Below are 24028 nucleotides of genomic sequence, written 5' to 3'. Positions count from 1 at the left end.
GCAGACTATTCTGGATTAGAGTGGCCATATTGTTTGGTATTGGAGTGTGGCTGACTGTTTCAGATTGGAGTGGTGCAGATTGTTTTGGACTGGAATGTGGCAGACTGGAGTGGGGCAGAGCGTTTTGGATTACAGCGGGTAAGAGCGTTTTGGATTAGAGCAGGGCAAATTGCTTTATATTGGAGTGGGTCAGATTGTCTTGGATTAGAGCAGGTTGTTTTGGATTGGAGTGGAGCAGATTGTTATGGATTGAGGTGGGGTGGAGTGGAGCAGAGCAGAGCATTTTGGACTGGAGCGGGCAGATTGCTTTATAAATCAAATCCCCTTGCTGCAACTGTGGATAGATTTGGTGCAGAGCTAGCATCCTGAATTTTACTCAGCAGATGTACTTGTTGAGTACTGAGGTCTAGAACCGGTCTGAATTCTTGCTTTAGTTCTTTCTTTTTCACTAGAAAGTAACGAGAATAGATTTCAGATTCCCGTTAATGACACAGGACCTTCTCTATGGCCTCTTTTTGCAGGAGGGTGTTGACTTATGATTGCAAGAAGTCCAATTGGTACCAGGAAGTTTTTGCCGGAGGTACCATCGGAGGGTCTTGAAGCTTAGAGAATAGCCATGCTGCACAATATTCAAGATCGATAAGTTGTTAGTCATGGATTTCCACTCTTCCCGGTGTTTGGCAACACCCCAAGTGGGGAACGGCAGAGGGGAAAATTAAATCGCTTTGCAGCAGGTTTTCCTGGAGCTGCAGGCTACGGTTGTTGCTGTGTGCCTCTTTCTCTGAATGGTCTATGAGGATGGTAGCAGGATCGTGCCTATTGCTGCTGCCAGGGAGGGGTTTGAATCCTTTGCTGGTTGAATGTCTAATCATAAAGCCTGTAGTAATCTTTTTTCTTTTAAAGCTCAAAGCTTTAAGTGTGTTCAGCTCGGTCTTCATCCTGAACATCTCCTCATTTGCCTGAGAACCAAAGAGTGTTACCGGAGAATGGAAGATTCTTTTTGCGGGGCTGAGTTTCAGGTTTTAGCCCTATAAGTCGTAGCCAAGAAGATCTTTGCACACATATTGCATGTGCATATCTATGTGCAGCCATATCTAATTCATCTTCAGCTGCACTTATGATTTGGTTTGAGACCAAAGCAGTTATATGGAGGAGCGCCATGAAACGAGGCCCAAAGGGATCTGTCATATCGTTAGAGCAGATGCACTAACCACCCTCATGAAGGATGTCGATGTTCTGCAGTTTCTTACCCAGTGCATCAATCTTTTTGCTTTCCTTTTCCATCGGTACCAAGGATGAAGATGCAGCAGAATGGGATTTACGTGCATGTGTTACAACAACAGGTTGTGGGGATGTAGGCTGCGTCTGGATGTCTATATTTAATTCTGTTGAACCCCTGATTAGAACATCTTTAAATGTAAAAAAGTCATCCACCAGTGACGGTCTTGCTGGTGGTGTGTCAAATAGTAGGTGAATAGTCTTATCCAGTATCCTTAAGATAAAGGCCAAGAAGCTGTTCTACATTGGTGTCTGGTGGAATCTGTGCCAGCTTTTGATCTTGTAGACCTGGATCTTCGGAGAGATCTACAACTGTGTTGCTGGAGACTTCTACACCTTGGACATGGTGGAGGCACACTCCTACATGGTGTTGTAGGAGGACGTGATACAGTACTTAGTGAGAACTGTGGTGGAGGTATTCTCTTAGGTGAAAGAGTACAAGGCCTGGATGGAGAGCATGTCTGAATTTTCAGAGTCAAAAGTCCCAGGCAATGTTGTTTTCTTCAGGCTTTCCAGCCAACATGGTGAAATGTTGCCTGGGGACTGCGATCCGGACATAGGTGTTCAGGGTGCAGGTGTGGTTATCCAACAATTTGTGTCTCCATCATCCCAGGTTCTGGCACATTTTTGTGTGTTGACCGTTTCTACTTCTACGTCGTATCAGTAGGTCTCAATGACGTCGACTGCAGTCTTGACATTGATGACTTGTGCTGTCTCGACTATGTGGCATGTCTCGACATCAAGTGAGGCTTTGACTTTGATGGATGTTCTAACAGCAACTTCGAAGTGAATGGTGATGCCGATGTGTGATGACTTCTTGACGGCGATGTGGCTTTTAAAGTCTAGTGACAGGTGTGCCCCAACCTCACTTTTGACGGCGTTCGATGACTAGCAGACAGGTAATTTCTTCAACATCCTACTGCTTGATGTCGCTCCGGGCCTGGTTTTTCACAATTTTTCTCTGGATCTGCCTCGCTGATGTTCTTTTCGACAAGAAGAGGGCTCTTGGAGGAAGTTAGATATTCCCCAAGGCTTCTTATGGATAATCCTCTCTCCAGTCTTATTTTCACACTGTCCTTCAGGGTAACGTCCTGACACTGTTTGACAGCGAGGACATGAGTCAGGATATGTTGACTCTGGCAGAGTGCATGAGGGTCAGCCTGGGCCTCTTAGGGACACTTCACAGAGTGAAGGCATTTGTGAAAAAATTAAAAAATAATCAGTCAGAAAGAAGGCTGCCAGTATAGCAGATATTGGCAACTATTTAAAAAAAAAAAAACACACAAGGTTTGTAACCGTTTAGCAAATATTTTTCTGACTAGATCACTGAAAAAAAAAACAAATTATACAAAAAAAAAAAAAAGCGAGAGCACTCAATGCCCCAGGATCCTAACTGGAGAAGCCTAAAAAATGAACTGGCCCAACTGTCACCTGTAGGGCATGATAGGATACAGGGTACCGTGAGGTTCTTAAAGGCACAGTGCACGTTTTTAGGTCCAGCGTGCTACCACTTTGACCTGTTGTCAGTATTATGGGCTTTTAACCACGCCCATCGCTTTCTCTCATTTGTGGGCTTGCCTTTAAAAAAAAAATCACTGTCATTGGTAAATGCTTTAACCCGGTTTGTCCCGCCTTGAGGCTCTTTTTGTCACATCTTGCAGACTGACAATGTACTTCAGCGGGGCGAACTATTTCTTTGGTCTCTCCACTTCCTGTCAAATTGGTATTCTATTGGAATTAGCATGGCAGATTAAAATTAGGATGCTAAATGGCAGCATTTTCATTTTTTTGCTGATCGAGGAAGAATGGAAGGGCTTTAGTTATATACAGGGCCACTGGAATTCTATGGCTGGAAAAGACGATAGGAGGCAGGGTTGACCAATTTATGTGGCAAGAACAGTCCAGTTATGAATTTACAACGCCAATAGCTCTAACTCAAGCAAATTTGAGACCTGTTGCATTGCAAATGCTTGTTATGTTTAGAAGACAAAGTAAATGTAATCTGACTATTTTTAGGCCAAGTGGAAGCATACAACTTTGTCTAAACTTTAGCATACATCTCTGTGGGATTAAAGCCGTTCCCCTGCTTCTCATTTGTTTGTTTCAGTGTCCTTCAAAAATGCTTGCTTGCTACTGGTCAGTCCTGCCTCTTTGCCTCTCCGTCCATTTCAAAGAGAAGGGAATGAGTAAAATATCTTTACGCTTTGTTGTGTTGATCTGTTCTTAGGGGAACTATTTCATTATTTTTTCAAACTGGTGCTCGTGGTTTGCTCTCAATCTCACTCATGTCCGTTTAACACCTCCTGACCATCCAGCCCGTGATGATTTTAACTCCCCCCCCCCCCCCCACCCCTCCGGACCCCAGCCTGCTCATTTATGTCGATCTGAGGGGGATTGTTGCCAGCTACCTTGTTGGCAGTATTCATACTGCAGCTTTTAAATCCCTGGTTTTAGCTCTCTCAGCTTCAACTCGCTCTCCATTGGACTTTCGTAATATAAAAGTGGGCATTTCTGAAAAATGAGCTTCCCTTGCAACTATTTTTCATTGAAGTGTGCGTGCACAGCTGCTTTCATTTAAAAAAAAAAAAAAAAAAAAAATCAGAAACAGTAGTTCATGCTGTGTTAGGACTAAATCTCATGTCTGTTTCTTAACCTCACTCTACCAACCAGCCCATGCCGGTTTCTATTCCTCCCGCACCCTACTTATTCATGTCCATATCCGGGCGAATGTTGCCAACCAACTCTTTAGCAGCATTCATACATGTTCCTTAGTGCGCATGCGCGGTGTGCATGATTTGGCCCATTGTGCCGCATCTTGTCACACTTAGTGTGCCGGCGCGCATTCAATAACCTTTCGTCTGCCCTGTGGTCTCATACAGTCTTCCTTCATTGCCTATATTGTGCTTTTTGTAATAGTCACCGGCAGTAGCTCCCTAGCATCAGCAGTGAGGTAAAGGGCCAAGCCCTTGAAATAAAAGGGCAAGGTGGGGCAGTTTTACAGCCTGTTTCTATTGAACTCAACAACATTGAGCTGTGGATGTCATCTGGCACCTTGGGGCCCAAAAAACTGGAGACACAGACTAGACTAAGATCACGGCTGATCCAGGGGCACTCGACGTTGGATGCATGCGAAAGTAAAGGCACAAATCACAGAGTATCCATCACGTGTAGTGTACACAGAGGGAGTGGTGTAGCAGCAGCACCAAATCAAGGGGGCTCTGAGAGGTTATAACAGCAAGTGTGATTGAGCATGTGGGTGCTAGGCTCTTTAAAAGTGCTGAATAAGTTTTCAAACTTCTTTTGTTCCTCTGCAGACCCCTAAAAATTAATACACAAGCTGTGCGTGTATGGCAGATGCATTTGTGGCCCAGAATCGGCCACTGTAACCACCGAGCTGATGAGATCATGAAAGCAATGTCTTAGTACTACACCTCTGGACCTACTGCCTTAGACATATTTAAGGTTGTCGTTACTCGGGTAATAAAAGCATTAGTTTTCCAGTATCAGAGGTGGAGAGCAATGATGACTCTGTTTATTCACTTTTAGGGCTCATGCAGCATCCGACAAGTTTGTCGTCATTTGCCTGTCCTTCCCTTTTTGGGAACTACAGACAATTCTGTTTAGCCTGCGAATGTTGATAAGCCGTAATGCATTTAACACTGTTTTCGTGCACAGAGCAGCTGGATTAGTAAGGGGCTAAAGGTGCGATTCTGTGCTTTCACAGATGTATGGTCAATGGAATGTGGCCCTCTGAGTTAGAAATTTGGGGGCGGGGGGGAAACAGAGAGCGAGAGAGATTATATATATATATATATATATATATATATGGAAAATGTCACTTACCCAGTGTACATCTGTTCGTGGCATTAGTCGCTGCAGATTCACATGCTGTGCATAGTCTGCCGTCTGGTGTTGGGCTCGGAGTGTTACAAGTTGTTTTTCTTCAAAGAAGTCTTTGAGTCACGAGACCGAGGGACTCCTCCCACTTCGGTTCCATTGCGCATGGGCGTCGACTCCATCTTAGATTGTTTTCCCCGCAGAGGGTGAGGTAGGAGTTGTGTATGCTAGTAATAGTGCCCATGCAATGGAATGAATATGTATGTACAAAATGAAGGTTAAAGTAATATATTTACAAATGTACAAATGTTGAAGATCTACTTCTAAACGGCTACAGGATCCCGGGGAGGCGGGTGGGCGCATGTGAATCTGCAGCGACTAATGCCACGAACAGATGTACACTGGGTAAGTGACATTTTCCGTTCGGTGGCATGTGTAGCTGCAGATACACATGCTGTGCATAGACTAGTAAGCAGTTATCTCCCCAAAAGCGGTGGTTCAGCCTGTAGGAGTTGAAGTAGTTTGAAATAAAGTTCTTAGTACAGCTTGACCTACTGTGGCTTGTTGTGCAGATAACACATCTACACAGAAGTGCTTAGTAAATGTATGAGGCGTAGACCATGTTGCTGCCTTACATATTTCGTTCATTGGAATATTTCCTAGAAAGGCCATAGTAGCACCTTTCTTTCTGGTTGAGTGTGCCTTTGGTGTAATAGGCAGCTCTCTCTTTGCTTTAAGATAGCAGGTTTGAATGCACCTAACTATCCATCTAGCAATGCCTTGTTTTGAAATAGGATTTCCTGTATGAGGTTTTTGAAAGGCAATAAATAGTTTTGTCTTTCTAATTAGTTTTGTTCTGTCAATGTAGTACATTAGTGCTCTTTTGATGTCTAATGTATGTAGTGCTCTTTCAGCTATGGAATCTGGCTGTGGGAAGAACACTGGTAATTCTACTGTTTGATTTAAGTGGAACGGTGAGACAACCTTTGGTAAGAATTTTGGATTTGTTCTTAGAACTATTTTATTTTTATGTATTTGAATAAATGGTTCTTGTATGGTAAATGCCTGAATCTCACTCACTCTTCTTAGAGATGTGATGGCAATGAGAAATGCAACTTTCCACGTTAAGTATTGCATTTCACAAGAATGCATGGGCTCGAAAGGTGGACCCATGAGTCTTGTTAAGACAATGTTGAGGTTCCATGAAGGAACAGGTGGTGTCCTTGGTGGTATAATTCTCTTTAGGCCTTCCATAAAGGCGTTAATGACTGGTATTCTGAATAGTGAAGTTGAGTGAGTAATCTGCAGGTAAGCAGATATTGCGGTGAGATGTATCTTTATTGAAGAAAAAGCTAGATTTGATTTTTGCAAATGTAGTAAATATCCCACTACATCTTTTGTAGATGCGTGTAATGGTTGAATTTGATTGTTATGGCAGTAACAAACAAATCTTTTCCATTTATTTGCATAGCAGTGTCTAGTGGAAGGTCTTCTAGCTTGTTTTATGACCTCCATACATTCCTATGTGAGGTCTAAGTGTCTGAATTCTAGGATTTCAGGAGCCAAATTGCTAGATTCAGCGTTGCAGGGTTTGGATGCCTGATCTGTTGTTTGTGTTGTGTTAACAGATCTGGTCTGTTGGGTAGCTTGACATGAGGTACTACTGATAGGTCTAGTAGTGTTGTGTACCAAGGTTGTCTTGCCCATGTTGGTGCTATTAGTATGAGTTTGAGTTTGTTTTGACTCAATCTGTTTACTAGATATGGAAGGAGAGGGAGAGGGGGAAAAGCGTACGCAAATATCCCTGACCAATTCATCCATAGAGCATTGCCTTGGGATTGGTGGTGTGGGTACCTGGATGCGAAGTTTTGGCATTTTGAGTTTTCTTTTGTTGCAAATAGGTCTATTTGGGGTGTTCCCCAAATTTGAAAGTAAGTGTTCAGTATTTGGGGGTGAATTTCCCATTCGTGGATTTGTTGGTGATCCCGAGAGAGATTGTCTGCCAGCTGGTTTTGGATCCCTGGAATAAATTGTGCTATTAGGCGAATGTGGTTGTGAATCGCCCAATTCCATATTTTTGGGGTTAGGAGACACAACTGTGTCGAGTGTGTGTCCCCCTGTTTGTTTAAATAATACATTGTGGTCATGTTGTCTGTTTTGACAAGAATGTATTTGTGGGTTATCATGGGCTGAAATGCTTTCAGCGCTAGAAATACTGCTAACAGTTCTAGGTGATTTATGTGAAACTGCCTTTGATGTATGTCCCATTGTCCTTGGATGCTGTGTTGATTGAGGTGTGCACCCCACCCTGTCATGGAAGCATCTGTTGTTATGACGTATTGTGGCACTGGGTCTTGGAAAGGCCGCCCTTTGTTTAAATTTGTACTGTTCCACCATAGAAGCAAGATGTATGTTTGGCGGTCTATCAACACAAGATCTAGAAGTTGACCCTGTGCACGTGACCATTGTGATGCTAGGCACTGTTGTAAGGGCCGCATGTGTAACCTTGCGTTTGGGACAATGGCTATGCATGAAGACATCATGCCGAGGAGTTTTAATACCATTTTTGCTTGTATCTTTTGTGTTGGATACATGGCCTGTATTACCTTGTGAAATGTTTGAACCCTTTGTGGACTTGGAGTGGCTATCCCTTCTGTTGTGTTGATTGTTGCTCCTAAGTATTGCTGTGTTTGGCACGGCAAAAGGTGTGACTTTGCGTAGTTGATGGAGAAACCCAGCTTGTGAAGGATCTGTATGACATACTTGGTGTGATATGAACACTTTGTTAGCGTGTTGGTCTTGATTAACCAGTCGTCTAAGGAAGGGAACACGTGTATTTGCTGCCTTCTGATATGTGCAGCTACTACTGCTAGGCATTTTGTAAAGACTCTTGGCGCCGTTGTTATTCCGAATGGCAACACTTTGAATTGGTAATGTATTCCTTTGAATACGAACCTTAGGTATTTCCTGTGTGAAGGATGTATCGGTATATGGAAATACGCATCTTTTAGGTCTAATGTTGTCATGTAGTCTTGCTGTTTGAGCAGTGGGATTACATCTTGTAATGTGACCATGTGAAAGTGGTCTGATTTTATGTAGGTATTTAGTGTTCTGAGATCTAGTATTGGTCTCAGAGTTTTGTCCTTTTTTTTGTGTGTTTTCGGTGGGACGTTTGGAGGGAATTGGAGAAATTCTATGCAATAACCAGGTTGGATAATTGCTAAGACCCAAGTGTCTGTTGTTATTGCCTCCCAAGATTTGTAGAACTGGCTTAGTCTCCCCCCCCACTGGTGTTGTGTGACTTGTGAGTCACTGTTTATTTTGAGGGGTTTTGGGTCCTTGAAATGTTCCCCGATTTCTTGGGAATTGGCCTCCTCTGTATTGTCCCCGAAAACCTCCCCTTTGATATTGTCCCTGGTAGGTAGGTGGTCTTGTTTGTGAGGTGTTGGTTTCTGTGGGTTGACCTCGAAACCCTCCCCTAAAAAGGTGTTTTCCGAAATGTGCCTCTGCTCTGCGGGGAGTACAGTGCGCCCATGGCTTTGGCTGTATCGGTGTCCTTTTTTAGTTTTTCAATGGCAGTGTCCACCTCCGGCCCAAACAATTGCTGTTCATTAAACGACATATTGAGCACAGCCTGTTGTATTTCAGGTTTGAACCCAGATGTGCGCAGCCATGCGTGCCTCCTTATTGTGACTGCAGTGTTTGTCTGTGCAGCTGTATCCGCTGCATCCATGGAAGACCGTATCTGATTGTTAGAGATACTTTGTCCCTCTTCCACCACCTGTTGCGCTCTTTTTTGGAGCTCTTTGGGTAGGTGTTCGGTGAGATGTTGCATTTCATCCCAATGAGCCCTGTCGTATCTCGCCAAGAGTGCTTGCGAGTTGGCGATACGCCACTGATTTGCTGCTTGTGCTGCAACCCTTTTTCCCGCTGCATCAAATTTGCGGCTCTCCTTGTCCGGAGGTAGTGCGTCGCCTGATTTATGCGAGTTGGCTCTCTTACGAGCTGCCCCCACAACAACTGAGTCCGGTGTCAGTTGTGTTGTAATAAATATAGGGTCTGTGGGTGGTGCCTTATATTTTTTCTCCACCCTTGGAGTTATAGCTCTGCCTTTAACTGGCTCTTGAAATATTTGTTTCGAGTGCCTTAGCATTCCTGGGAGCATGGGAAGGCTTTGATAATGGCTATGGGTGGAGGACAGGGTGTTAAAGAGGAAGTCATCCTCAATAGGCTCCGAATGTAGTGATACATTGTGGAATTCTGCTGCCCTAGCGACCACCTGTGCATATGATGTACTGTCCTCAGGTGGTGACGGTTTAGTTGGGTACGACTCTGGGCTATTGTCCGATACTGGGGCGTCGTAGAGGTCCCATGCATCTGGATCATCCTGGCTCATTGTGGTATGAGCTGGCGAGTGTGTTAATGGTGGAGTTTGCGACAGTGATGCATGAGTTGATGGTGGTGGAGAAGGTGGTGGAGTTACTTTCTTTACCACCTTTGCTTGTGGTTGCTTGTCTCCTTGTTGGAAGGCAAGTTTCCTTTTAATTTTGATTGGGGGAAGAGTGCTGATCCTCCCAGTATCTTTTTGAATAAAGAGCCGCTTTTGCGTGTGATCTGGCTCTATTGTTTGTAATTCCTCTTCAAATCTGTGTTTTTTCATTTGAGAGGACAGTCCTTGTTCCTCTGAGTAGGAACTGATTCTCGGTTCGGATGCCGGATGTTTCGGCACCGAAACCTTTTCTACTGATTTTTTCGGCTCCGACAAAATCTTTTTTCTTTTCTGCATCGTGCCCTCTTGGTGCCGACCCATCTCGGTGCCGCTGTCTCGGTGCCGAATGTTTTCTGCGCCACTCTCTCGGGCCCGAGAGTGCTGCGTGCCTGTATCTCGACCGAGTCGGATGACTTCGGCACCAGCCCGCCCTTTTTCGGTGCCGATGGACGGTCAGCTACTTTTCGGGTTAAGCCATGGCCTGTTGGCGGTAGCGTCCCCTGGGCTTTGTCAGTCTTTTCGTGAGCTTTTTGTTTCGACGTCTTACTCACGGTTGACGTTTCTTCGGCGTCGAGTTCTTCGGAATCTGACTCGTGGATGGAGAAAGTTTCTTCTTCTTCCTCCTCGAACCGTTGTTGTCCTGTCGGCGTGGACGCCATCTGCAATCTCCTGGCTCTTCGGTCTCTGGGCGTTTTACTCGACCGAAACACGCGTCAGGCTTCGCACGTATCCTCCTTGTGCTCGGGGGACAGGCACAAGTTACATACCAAATGTTGATCCGTATAAGGATATTTATTATGGCATTTAGGACAGAATCGGAACGGGGTCCATTCCATCAGTGTTGAAGTCGCACGCGGTCGGGCCGACCAGGCCCCGACGGGGGATCGAAATTACCCCGAAGGGCTACCGGAGCTCTTCAAGATTCGGTGTCGATTTGTTCTAATTAACCCTATACCGAACGAAACAAAACCGACAACTTTTTCCGAGATTCTGACTAACTTTCCGACCTGAACACGGAGCGAAAAGGAACACGTCCGAACCCGATTTTGATTTTGTAAATACAGAAGGCCTTTCATATTAAAGGTGTTAATTTCCAGAAAAATGAGCTTTCCCTGCTATTATTTTACATTGAAGTGTGAGCTTTATATGCTTGTCCACTTAGTATCAACATACCGATTCATCAAAAAAATGTCAGCAATGCCTTATGCCAATCAGATCAAGTGGCAGCTGACTGTTTAGCTACAAACCCATTTCCTAAACAGCCTTTAGTCAGTGAAGAGATTTGAGGTGTGGTGAGATTCGTTTGTGGCGGGGGAGGCCAAGGACGAGGCGTGCGGCTGTGTTCTCTGGAGTTTGCGTTTGAGCTTGAGTGTGGTGCCGGCGTAGAGGGCGTTACCGTAGTCAAGTCTGCTGCTGATGAGTGCATGGGTGACTGTCTTCCTGGTCTCTGAGGGAATCCATTTGAAGGATTTATTATTATTATTATTATTATTTTTTTTTTTTAAAGAGTGCGGAGTGTGTGGAAGCAGGAGGTTAGTGCATTGATTTGTTGTGTCATGGAGACGGAGGGGTCCAGGATGATGCAGAGGTTGCATGCGTGGTTTGCGGGGGTGGGTGCGGGGCCTAGGGCGGTGGGCCACAAGGAGTCATCCCATATGGTTTTGTTGGTGCCGAAGAGGATGATCTCGGTTTTGTTGGAGTTAAGCTTGAGGTGGTTAGTTGTCATCCAGTTGACTGTGTCGAGGAGAGCAGCGTGTAGGTTAGTTTTGGCGGTGGTGGGGTTGCGGGTGAGGGAGAGGATGAGTTGGGGGTCATCTGCGTAGGAGAGGATAGTGATTCCGTGTGGTCGGAATATGTTGGCTAGGGGGATCATGTAAATGTTGAAGAGTGTGGGGCTGAGGGAGGATCCTTGGGGGACTTTGCAGATGATCTTGGTAGCGGTGGAGTGGAAAGGTGGAAGGCGGACTCTCTGGGTCTGGTCGGCAAGGAAGGAGGTGAGACAGTCTAAGGCTTTGTGGCGAATTCCTATGTTGTGGAGGCGTGTGCAGAGTGTGTGGTGGCAGACAGTGTCAAAGGCTGCGGAGAGGTCTAGGAGGATGAGTGCGACGATCTCGCCTTTGTCGACTTTGGTCCTGATGCCGTCAGTGCATGTGATGAGGGCGGTTTCCGTGCTGTGGTTCTTGCGGAACCCGGATTGTGAGGGGTCAACAGTGTTGTTTTCTTCGAGGAAGTGGGATAGGCGGGCATTGACTAGTTTCTCGTCAACCTTGGCGGGGAAATGGAGGAGGGAGATGGGGGCAATAGTTGGAGAGGATCTCCGGGTCGGCTTTGTTTTTTTTTTTTTTTTTAGGAGAGCTGTGATTTCCGCGTGCTTCCAGGGGACTGGGTAGGTGGCGGAGTCGAAAGAGAAGTGGATTATGTCACGGAGCATGGGGGCGATGGTTGGGCTGGCTTTGTTGTAGACGCGATGTGGACAGGGGTCGGAGAGGGATCCGGAGTGGATGGAGTGCATGTTTTTTTTGGTTTCTTCGTGTGTGGTGGGGGCCCAGGTGGTGAGTGTGGTGGGGCGGGGGGGGGGGGGGGGTCATGAGTGGGGGTTGAGTTGGGTGAGTGAGGGGTGTGTGTGTGTGTGGTATGAAGCTGTTGTGGATGTCCAGGATTTTGTGGTGGTTGGAAAGGGCGTCACATATGGGCTGTGTGTGTGGGGTCTATGTTGCTGGCTTTGGGTTTGGCTAGCCTTCCCAGCAATTTTACAAAGTGGCAAACTTGATCTAACGTTTCAGGCCTGGATGTGTTCAGGGGGAGAGGGCTGTCATAGCAGGAACTGCCCTGAATTCATTCCATGCTGGGCCCTAACGTGCTCATAGTTCCTTAGCGTTCATGCACAATGGCCTGTGTTTTTCCAATGGAAACCTATATGGATCTGAATTCTAAAAGGTGTCCTGGTAGGATTTGTAGTCAAATGACTGGAATGCAAAGATGAATAATGAAAGGCATATATGCAAATTCGGTCACTTCATTTCCAGTGTGAGTTAGTAAAAGCCTTTTTTCTGGTCTGTTTAATTTCAAACTCCAGAGACTTAGGTGACCCATTTTTAGCAACGTAAATATTTTATGGCACATTTGTCCAGTGCGGTTTTTATTGCTCTAAATTTCATTAAATCTTTATCTTGAGCATCTACTGCCCACTGGAAAACATCTCTCTGTCCTATGCAGAGGTTCCAGCCAGAAAACCACAACTCATGCTGTCTGACTTTGCTACAGCTGCTCGCTGAGATAACTCGTACCCTGGCCTATATGGGGATGGTGTCTCTATAGACACTAAGCTTCCCCACTATTGGAATACTCAGGTAATCGGGCTGATGTCTCCTTGGGGGGGGAGGGGGGATCCTGAAGGGCGGATTAGGGCTTATCCTGCTGTACTCCAACATGGAACATTAGTAGCGCAGGTAGGAATCACATATTTCGTACAGAGTGACTCTATGGTGGGACTTTTCTTGTCACCAATTTGCTTCTGTTTGTTTTTGCATGTGTGAGACAAATGTAAGAGAAAAGGATGAGATCTGATCCACCACGATTTCCCTGAGAACTCATGTCATGCGCCCGGTTGCCACAAATCATCCCTGTTCTTGGGCAGAGATAAGACGCTGCTAGCTGGCCGGAAACAGATTAGGCCGACAGTTGTCACATGGTGTGGGATTGGACTCGATTCCCCAACATTCAGGTGATGCTGCCACCCAAATCTAGCAGCCTCATTGGTACAATAGAAGCCAATGTGACAGTTTTGCTTTTGAGCCCTACGCTGACAACACTGCAGATGTGCACCTTAAGGGTGAAGGGACATGCACAGTACGCAGCTATCTTCTGCGACAGTCGTGTCCACCGTGGGCTCACAGGGCTGTGACCTCGCCAAATTACAGGGAGGTCCCTGAGAGATAAAGGTGGCTCTTTTACATAGTCATTGTCTAGAATAATGTATTATGGATTGAGCTTCTGGACCTATGTTGGACACTGTACCCGTAGTGTATACAATATTCATTGAGTAATTGCAGTGAGGCAAGTGCCTGTCACACAACCATCGAAAGAAGGCTTTTTTGTGCATTTAAAGTTGATTTTGGATGAGTTATATTTGCTAATTTGTTTGGAGCATAATCAATGTGAATTATGTATTTTTTAATGCTTCAGGGTTTTAGGAATTTAATATGTTTTAGTTTAACATACCTATGTTATGTCTCAAACTTTTTTTCCATTATTGCGTATGAAAGCATTTCCAGATATATAAGTTCAGACTACCAGTTACACAAAATAAAACTCTAATAAGTACTTCTCAATGCAGTGCTATAATGTGTTTACAAGTGTCAAAGTATCTATATTTAAACAAGTAGACATTTTTGAATGTTGAAGAAACTATCATTTTCATTAAATAGCACGTAAACGCATCCTTGGATGTGTGTGGCCGTTCACCATTAGCATGTGAAGTAACAGTAGAGGTTGTAGCACCCAGGATAATGTGCTGCATGGCTAAATACTCATAAGGTCCCAAAAGCGAGACCCATTGGCTATGCCAATTGCTTGTTTACCCTTTCTTATGCTGCAGTTATGGAGATAGATAGATAGATATATATATATATATATATATATATATATATACACACACACACACACACACATAAATACATACACACACACACACACACACAGTATGTACTACGTTCTTTCTACATATATATTAAATAAAAAGTGCTCCAGGGTCTCCGCACATCAGCAGGACTATTTGGTGATTATGACTTTGATAAGGATCCCCCTGGAACAGAAAGGAATGGTTACACTGCAAGCAATAATGATCTTTGTCACCTCACTGACGAGGAAGAGCCTCCAACTTAAATAAATTAGAAGACTTGAGAAACCTTGGAGCTATTCAAATAAAGATTCTCAAACATCGAGACTATGGTGTGGTCTATACAACCAAAAAGGAATTTGGCCTTATGGTTCAAATAAAAATAAATCTTTAGGCAAAAAGTGCAAGTTTTTAGGCTCATAATATAAAACTTCATATCTGAAAATGCCTTTACCTTAGTAACCTTTCAAATAACCCAAAAAAGTTTTTTTTTTTAAATAAATAAAAAAAACACAAAAAATAAAGGGAAAAAAGTGCTTGACAGTCTATCAGAAGGGCAGGGTTTTTAGAGATGGGTGCTAGTATACAATAAAGCATTTGAAAATGTGGAGAAAACAAACAATAGTCCAATGTGCTGCTGTTAGCAAGCAAACTACCTTTCATTCTTCTCTGCGATTCATCAAGTAGCTTTTGAGTAGCTGGATACATTCTGCCCGGTTTATAAAATAGATGAGGTTTTGTCTTGGTCCTTATATATTTAATTATTTTAGAGTTGTGTTCATTCCATTCTTCTTGCTATAGAAAAACAAAGAACAATTAGCATATTCATTAACAAAATACCAGTCCAATACCAACAGATGCCATATTAACTGCCCACACAAACTCACCAAATGTGCAAGTTCGACCTTTTGTTCCAAGAGACGCAGTTCTGTCTGTTTAGCACGCCTCTCCTCAAACAGTTCTCGTCTTTCATTTTCTACCTGCTTTTTCTCTTGTTCTGCCTGTACTTCAAGCTTTTGCTCTATTTCCTTTCGTTTTCGTTGCTGAAGGCAAAAACATAAATTATTTGCTTTCACATCAAAAAAATACCAGCTGTAAGAGCAGTACGTAAGGAAAGGTTACTTACTTTTAACCCTATATCCCCAACATGCTTATGCTCAATGAATTAATGAGCACTGAATAGCTCCAGCTATGTGTGCATATTCGAGGAACACAAAGATTTTTTTTTATTTATTTTTTTTATTTTTAAACAAGCTTACCTATAAGCACATTTTATTTGTTTATAAAGCCAGCCAGACAATTAAACTTAATGTGACACTGCTCTGGCAGTACCATGTAATATTTCCTAATGCTTTAAGTGAAAAAATGAAGGGGTAAAAAGAAACACAGGGAATATATAGCAGGACTGAGCACAAAACAAACACTACATTGCACCCTTCAGTCCTCAAGATGACTCTGCAACTGAAGAAGTAAATACTTTGCCACTTGAGAAGCCGTACACTTTGAAGCTCAAACTAGGCACAGGGAATTTAATCAAAGGGCGTGTCATCAAGGACACTTTCCTCGTTTCCTGCAAGGACAGAGGATTGTTCATTAAATTCAGTTATTCCCCTGACAGAGAACTAGAATAACAAACCGGCACTGTTTCCTTCTACAGGGAGTGCAGAATTATTAGGCAAATGAGTATTTTGACCACATCATCCTCTTTATGCATGTTGTCTTACTCCAAGCTGTATAGGCTCAAAAGCCTACTACCAATTAAGCATATTAGGTGATGTGCATCTCTGTAATGAGAAGGGGTGTGGTCTAATGACATCAACACCCTAAATCAGGTGTGCATAATTATTAGGCAACTTCCTTTCCTTTGGCAAAATGGGTCAAAAGAAGGACTTGTCAGGCTCAGAAAAGTCAAAAATAGTGAGATATCTTGCAGAGGGATGCAGCACTCTTAAAATTGCAAAGCTTCTGAAGCGTGATCATCGAACAATCAAGCGTTTCATTCAAAATAGTCAACAGGGTCGCAAGAAGCGTGTGGAAAAACCAAGGCGCAAAATAACTGCCCATGAACTGAGAAAAGTCAAGCGTGCAGCTGCCACGATGCCACTTGCCACCAGTTTGGCCATATTTCAGAGCTGCAACATCACTGGAGTGCCCAAAAGCACAAGGTGTGCAATACTCAGAGACATGGCCAAGGTAAGAAAGGCTGAAAGACGACCACCACTGAACAAGACACACAAGCTGAAACGTCAAGACTGGGCCAAGAAATATCTCAAGACTGATTTTTATAAGGTTTTATGGACTGATGAAATGAGAGTCTTGATGGGCCAGATGGATGGGCCCGTGGCTGGATTGGTAAAGGGCAGAGAGCTCCAGTCCGACTCAGACGCCAGCAAGGTGGAGGTGGAGTACTGGTTTGGGCTGGTATCATCAAAGATGAGCTTGTGGGGCCTTTTCGGGTTGAGGATGGAGTCAAGCTCAACTCCCAGTCCTACTGCCAGTTCCTGGAAGACACCTTCTTCAAGCAGTGGTACAGGAAGAAGTCTGCATCCTTCAAGAAAAACATGATTTTCATGCAGGACAATGCTCCATCACACGCGTCCAAGTACTCCACAGCGTGGCTGGCAAGAAAGGGTATAAAAGAAGGAAATCTAATGACATGGCCTCCTTGTTCACCTGATCTGAACCCCATTGAGAACCTGTGGTCCATCATCAAATGTGAGATTTACAAGGAGGGAAAACAGTACACCTCTCTGAACAGTGTCTGTGAGGCTGTGGTTGCTGCTGCACGCAATGTTGATGGTGAACAGATCAAAACACTGACAGAATCCATGGATGGCAGGCTTTTGAGTGTCCTTGCAAAGAAAGGTGGCTATATTGGTCACTGATTTGTTTTTGAATGTCAGAAATGTATATTTGTGAATGTTGAGATGTTATATTGGTTTCACTGGTAATAATAAATAATTGAAATGGGTATATATATTTTTTTTGTTAAGTTGCCTAATAATTATGCACAGTAATAGTCACCTGCACACACAGATATCCCCCTAACATAGCTAAAACTAAAAACAAACTAAAAACTACTTCCAAAAATATTCAGCTTTGATATTAATGAGTTTTTTGGGTTCATTGAGAACATGGTTGTTGTTCAATAATAAAATGAATCCTCAAAAATACAACTTGCCTAATAATTCTGCACTCCCTGTATGTCTGTAACAAAGCATCATTGGCTACTCAAAGAGGTTCATGAACATATAACAGAAAAGCAAGCTTGTAAGCATATCCAACATATAATCTAGAACGAAACAAAAATCAGAAGACTGGTCAAGAGAAAGATTGTTATTAGAAAATGTAAATTCGCCCAAAACCTTTCAGAGGACCTTGGCCTACATGGGTATATGATCTGTATTTAGGATCAAGGCTGTAGCGTCTTACCAAAGTGTGGGTTGATTCATTGTAGCTGCTATACTTCAGTAATATGAAAGTTCCAGATAAGTGATGCTGCAGCTGCTTTTAAACTTGTTGGGTGAGCTAGACGTTCGACAGAAACTGGTTATATTTTGGCAGCAAGTGACAACCAAGGATACAATCCAGTAAACTGCTTGTGGATCACCATCCCATAGTAAATAGGAGCCATAAATGTTTACATTTACAACTCTTTTGTCTTGCTCAGGAAATACAGGAGAGGTCTTTAAAATATTGATGGAGTGAAGAGACATTTTAGCTAGAGATAAAAGGTTTGGAAATAACGTAGGAAGTAAAATAAATAGATTTATATGGAAATCTGATGACTGCAGGAAAGGGAGTCTATAGATAGCATCCAACTAGAGCATAATGAATAGGGTTCATAGGGCTAGCTGTCCCCTCTCTCGCTCAGCATCCCAGTAAGCACACATTGTGGGCAACTACAAAAACAACTTTTCAGGGAAGATGTTTTGCAGAGGGTTTAACTTCAGAACCGTAAGCTTAACCAAAACAACGTTTAGTTTCAAAGGAGAACCATATTTTCTGATGAGATGAAAAATCCTTTAAGTTTTTTTTGAAGCGCCTTACTCACAAAGATGCTAAATAAAGACGTTACGGAGGCCCTTCTGTAGGCCATGATACCAGTCAGGAGAATGTTTTTGGAAGAGAAATGTATACTTTCACTTTGAATTAATTTTCTTGTAAAATTTAAAGGGGAAACCTACAGTGGATGAATTCAGGAGCCATGTCACCAACTTGGAAGATTCTAAGTTCTGATGCCAAATTTTGAATTGTGCCCTACGTAAGAAGTCCAAGTTGCACTTTGTAGTTGCTCAGATGAAAAAAAAAAAAAAAAAAAAAAAAAAGGAGATCTGGAAACTATTAGCAAAGCCATTTTTGTTGAGATATGGTTCATCATCATCACTTTTGGGATCAAGCCCATTGGGGAAAAATAATAGAACGAGAAAGGTCTGTCTAGCTCATGCAAAAAAAAAAAAAACATTCCCTTATTATTGTTTTTGTGTACTAGGGCACATACATCTTTTGCTTATTGTTAAGGTTTATCATAGGTTTTCCCCAGTGATGGTAGTCACAGATGATAGACTTGAGACAGATGATTCTTCTAAGGGAAGGTAGTTTGGATGCCAGCCATCAAAGTAAAATGGAACTCTGAGATGAGCTTCCGCATTCGAGACGCAAAACCACTGATTAAAGTGCTCCAAAGATTTCCCCCCCCCGTAAAGAAATAGTCCAGTAGGAGGGTGACGGTTAACGTCTTCAGAGAGCTGAATGACTAGGCGACTAATTGTATGAAGTAGGTACAGTCTTAGGCTTATACGAAGCTGGAGAAATATATAAAAGCACTACACTACCCTAGGGGGCTGGATGCATCAGTCACTGTCATGAAACCGAACCATGAACAGATGGATAGCAATTACGATACTGGCGATGGCAGACTCTGGCCTTTGAATTGCAGCACGTTTGGTGAATTCTTCAAAGGGGGTGCAGTGCAAATATGGTCTCCATTAGAATCAGAGCCATTACAGAACACTACTAGACTACAAACGATGTCAGATTGGTGAGACATTTTATTTTTTGATACATGGATAAAAACACACTGCAAGTATCTTTGAGACACAAATTTCCTTGACTACAGGTTTTGACAATAACATATTTAAGGACAGACTACACATACAGGATCTGAAATAACACACTGAAAAATATTTTGCTCTAACAGTGAGATACTGTAGGAAGTTGGCTCTGTATGGGCTATTTCAAAGTAAGGAATAGCATGCACAGAGTCCAAGGGTTCCCCTTAGAGGTAAAATAGTGGTAAAAAGAGATAATACTAATGCTCTATTTTGTGGTAGTGTGGTCGAGCAGTAGGCTTATCCAAGGAGTAGTGTTAAGCATTTGTTGTACATACACCTAGACAATAAATGAGGTGCACACACTCAGAGACAAATCCAGCCAATAGGTTTTGTATAGAAAAATATCTTTTCTTAGTTTATTTTAAGAACCACAGGTTCAAATTTAACATGTAGCATCTTGTTTGAAAGGTATTGCAGGTAAGTACATTAGGAACTTTGAATCATTTCAATTGCATGTATACTTTTCAAGTTATTCACAAATAGCTATTTTAAAAGTGGACACTTAGTGCAATTTTCACAGTTCCTGGGGGAGGTAAGTTTTTGTTAGTTTTACCAGGTAAGTAAGACACTTACAGGGTTCAGTTCTTGGTCCAAGGTAGCCCACCGTTGGGGGTTCAGAGCAACCCCAAAGTTACCACACCAGCAGCTCAGGGCCGGTCAGGTGCAGAGTTCAAAGTGGTGCCCAAAACGCATAGGCTTCAATGGAGAGAAGGGGGTGCCCCGGTTCAAGTCTGCCAGCAGGTAAGTACCCGCGTCTTCGGGGGCAGACCAGGGGGGTTTTGTAGGGCACCGGGAGGGACACAAGCCCACACAGAAATTTCACCCTCAGCGGCGCGGGGGCGGCCGGGTGCAGTGTTAGAACAAGCGTCGGGTTCGCAACGGAAGTCAATGAGAGATCAAGGGATCTCTTCAGCGCTGCAGGCAGGCAAGGGGGGGCTTCCTCGGGGAAACCTCCACTTGGGCAAGGGAGAGGGACTCCTGGGGGTCACTTCTGCAGTGAAAGTCCGGTCCTTCAGGTCCAGGGTCTTTTCCAGGCGTCGGGACTTAGGTTTCAGAGAGTCGCGGTCAGGGGAAGCCTCGGGATTCCCTCTGCAGGCGGCGCTGTGGGGGCTCAGGGGGGACAGGTTTTGGTACTCACAGTCGTAGAGTAGTCCGGGGGTCCTCCCTGAGGTGTTGGTTCTCCACCAGCCGAGTCGGGGTCGCCGGGTGCAGTGTTGCAAGTCTCACGCTTCTTGCGGGAGATTGCAGGGTTCTTTAAAGCGGCTCCTTTGGATAAAGTTGCAGTCTTTTTGGAGCAGGTCCGCTGTCCTCGGGAGTTTCTTGTCGTCGTCGAAGCAGGGCAGTCCTCAGAGGATTCAGAGGTAGCTGGTCCCTTTGGGAGGCGTCGCTGGAGCAGAGTTCTTTGGAAGGCAGGAGACAGGCCGGTGAGTTTCTGGAGCCAAGGCAGTTGTTGTCTTCTGGTCTTCCTCTGCAGGGGTTTTCAGCTAGGCAGTCCTTCTTGTTGTTGCAGGAATCTAAATCTTTAGGTTCAGGGAAGCCCTTAAATACTAAATTTAAGGGCGTGTTTAGGTCTGGGGGGGTTAGTAGCCAATGGCTACTAGCCCTGAGGGTGGGTACACCCTCTTTGTGCCTCCTCCCAAGGGGAGGGGGTCACATCCCTAATCCTATTGGGGGAATCCTCCATCTGCAAGATGGAGGATTTCTAAAAGTTAGAGTCACCTCAGCTCAGGACACCTTAGGGGCTGTCCTGACTGGTCAGTGACTCCTCCTTGTTATTCTCATTATTTTCTCCGGCCTTGCCGCCAAAAGTGGGGACCGGGGCCAGAGGGGGTGGGCAACTCCACTAGCTGGAGTGCCCTGCGGTGCTGTGACAAAGGGGTGAGCCTTTGAGGCTCACCGCCAGGTGTTACAGCTCCTGCCTGGGGGAGGTGTTAGCATCTCCACCCAGTGCAGGCTTTGTTACTGGCCTCAGAGTGACAAAGGCACTCTCCCCATGGGGCCAGCAACATGTCTCTAGTGTGGCAGGCTGCTGGAACCAGTCAGCCTACACAGATAGTCGGTTAAGTTTCAGGGGGCACCTCTAAGGTGCCCTCTGTGGTGTATTTTACAATAAAATGTACACTGGCATCAGTGTGCATTTATTGTGCTGAGAAGTTTGATACCAAACTTCCCAGTTTTCAGTGTAGCCATTATGGTGCTGTGGAGTTCGTGTAAAACAGACTCCCAGACCATATACTCTTATGGCTACCCTGCACTTACAATGTCTAAGGTTTTGCTTAGACACTGTAGGGGCACAGTGCTCATGCACTGGTACCCCTCACCCATGGTATAGTGCACCCTGCCTTAGGGTTGTAAGGCCTGCTAGAGGGGTGTCTTACCTATACTGCATAGGCAGTGAGAGGCTGGCATGGCACCCTGAGGGGAGTGCCATGTCGACTTACTCATTTTGTTCTCACTAGCACACACAAGCTGGTAAGCAGTGTGTCTGTGCTGGGTGAGGGGTCTCTAGGGTGGCATAATACATGCTGCAGCCCTTAGAGACCTTCCCTGGCATCAGAGCCCTTGGTACCAGAGGTACCAGTTACAAGGGACTTATCTGGGTGCCAGGGTGTGCCAATTGTGGAATCAAAAGTACAGGTTAGGGAAAGAACACTGGTGCTGGGGCCTGGTTAGCAGGCCTCAGCACACTTTCAATTCAAAACATAGCATCAGCAAAGGCAAAAAGTCAGGGGGTAACCATGCCAAGGAGGCATTTCCTTACAGATACCCTTGGCAACAGTGCAAGACTTTTTAGGTTTCGCCTGTACAGTGCGCTTGCAAAGTCATTTGTAAATGAAAGAAGAAAAAAAAAAAACACACTTAAAAGGGGCTTAGGACCCGCCCCTTCCTTACACGAACTTACCACTGGGTTTACTCCATCACGCTAACTTGCATGCTTCTCATTGGCCAGCATGTAGTTCTGCACATTGTCGCTTGCACTTCTGCTTTCACTTAGCCGTCCTTACCTGCTTGGCTCTAGAACCAAGTACAGCTTCTGGGCACTGGCCACTAGCTAGTGGCCAGTGTCCATCTGCTGCTTACACACCCTGAAGGTACTTTTTAAATAATAATAATAATAATAATAATAATAATTATTATTAAGTTGGCTTCACACACTCCATGCGAATGCATTGGTAGGACTTCTTCTCTTCACCCTGGTGCTCTTCCATTGGCTTTACCAAAGGGTACAGATGATTTGCAAATCAGTCTTGGCATTGTACAAAAAGTAGTCCAATCAGCACTGCCAGATGCTCATGGGTATAGAACGATGGACCCTGTTGAAACGATTCCACGGAGTATTCCATTTCTGTGTCGTACAGATTGAAAGGAAGAAAATGTGTTACATCTGTTTTCAAGGCTTGAAACCAGCAGAGATTGGTGGCGACCAGAGAGGACTCAAGATAAAAACTAGTTTATCGACATCGACTTGCTCGCAGCTGAGCCCAGGTAACATGAGATGCGCGGTCAACAGTAGCCAGAAATGCGTAGAGGTTGTGATTTATTCCAAAGCAAATGCAGCTCAATATTCCCATTTAGTGGCTGATCGGTGCAGATGCAAATGACTGCTTCATTGGCTATTTCCAAGTTCCAAATATCTGACAGCCTAGTTATGAACAGAAAAGCGAGTGCTTTGCTCACTAAACACCTTCACCTGACAGAGGTGTGGCATGTGCTAGTCCTGCCTTTCCACCAAAGAATGAACACTTAAGAGGCATCATGGCGGAGTGTTTGGATTCTTCAGAGAACCAGACGAAAGCTTTGTTAGTAATTTTTAGTTCTCTGCCATACCACGAGCAGGTTTGATGGCCGTTTGAAAGTAAAATAGGAAGTGACAAACTGATTTGATGTGGTGGTTAAATATATAGCATTGAAGCAGGAGCGCTGGGCGCAGATTTTGGGTGACTTACTTCATTGCAATCCTCTTGTGGGCCCACAAAGCAGACAATAGGAGGGTGCAGGGGCTGTTAGTAGGGGCGTAATGTTTAGATGCCCTCTATATGCCATCACATACCACACTGCGAAGACAATCCTCTTTCGGGATTGCGCTCTCTGGACACAGTTAATAGGTGACCTCATGTCAAATGTGACTTTAAGCTGTGTGTGACATTTTACACATCGCACCGTGTTATGAGAAATGTAGTCCCAGTGCTAATAAATGTGTGCCAGTACCTACTGCTTTTAACCACCTGCACAAAAACCTTAAAAACAGGCTTAAAGCCCACCTATTAGTAAACCAACACTTACTATTGGTGGCCTTTCACATTACTCTTGTTTCCTTTCTAAAAACACTTACAACGCAATAGATCTTGCATAGGTGAATGCTATTGGCTCTGCCAATGCTTAATAGCACTGTTATTATTTTTAAACATGTTAACAGCCATAGGGTGCAAATTTTGGCAGTACTTCCATGGCCCCGCGACAGCTTCACAGTTAAACATCCACCTTGACTCCCCAATCCATTTCCTCCCCTGTGGACCATTTGCAAACAAAAAAAGTAAATGAACAAGAAAAAGAACCCACAATACACCTAGGATTATTCACACATCTATATGGTTGAGGTAATCTAGTAGTTACACAATCCTCAATCTCAAGACTATCGTATTCTGTCATAATTTGCAGTGAAAGGTCAGGTGGGACACTTTTGAAGCAGTG

General features: G+C 44.2%; 1 protein-coding gene across 1 annotated transcript in view; it reads right to left on the bottom strand.

Moving 5' to 3' along the window:
• The window catches only part of PNN (pinin, desmosome associated protein), an 86327-nt gene that overhangs the window by 13218 nt on the left and 49081 nt on the right, over window positions 1-24028 (bottom strand). Inside the window, exons 7-8 of the mRNA XM_069208614.1 lie at window positions 15110-15265; window positions 14879-15017 (exon numbers count right to left, since the gene is read on the bottom strand). Coding sequence (XP_069064715.1) covers window positions 14879-15017; window positions 15110-15265 — 295 coding nt within the window. The remainder of the gene's footprint in view (window positions 1-14878; window positions 15018-15109; window positions 15266-24028) is intronic.

The sequence above is a fragment of the Pleurodeles waltl genome, chromosome 9 (assembly GCF_031143425.1).
Source record: "Pleurodeles waltl isolate 20211129_DDA chromosome 9, aPleWal1.hap1.20221129, whole genome shotgun sequence".
Classification (NCBI taxonomy): domain Eukaryota; kingdom Metazoa; phylum Chordata; class Amphibia; order Caudata; family Salamandridae; genus Pleurodeles; species Pleurodeles waltl.
This window is presented reverse-complemented; position numbering and strand designations above follow the sequence as displayed.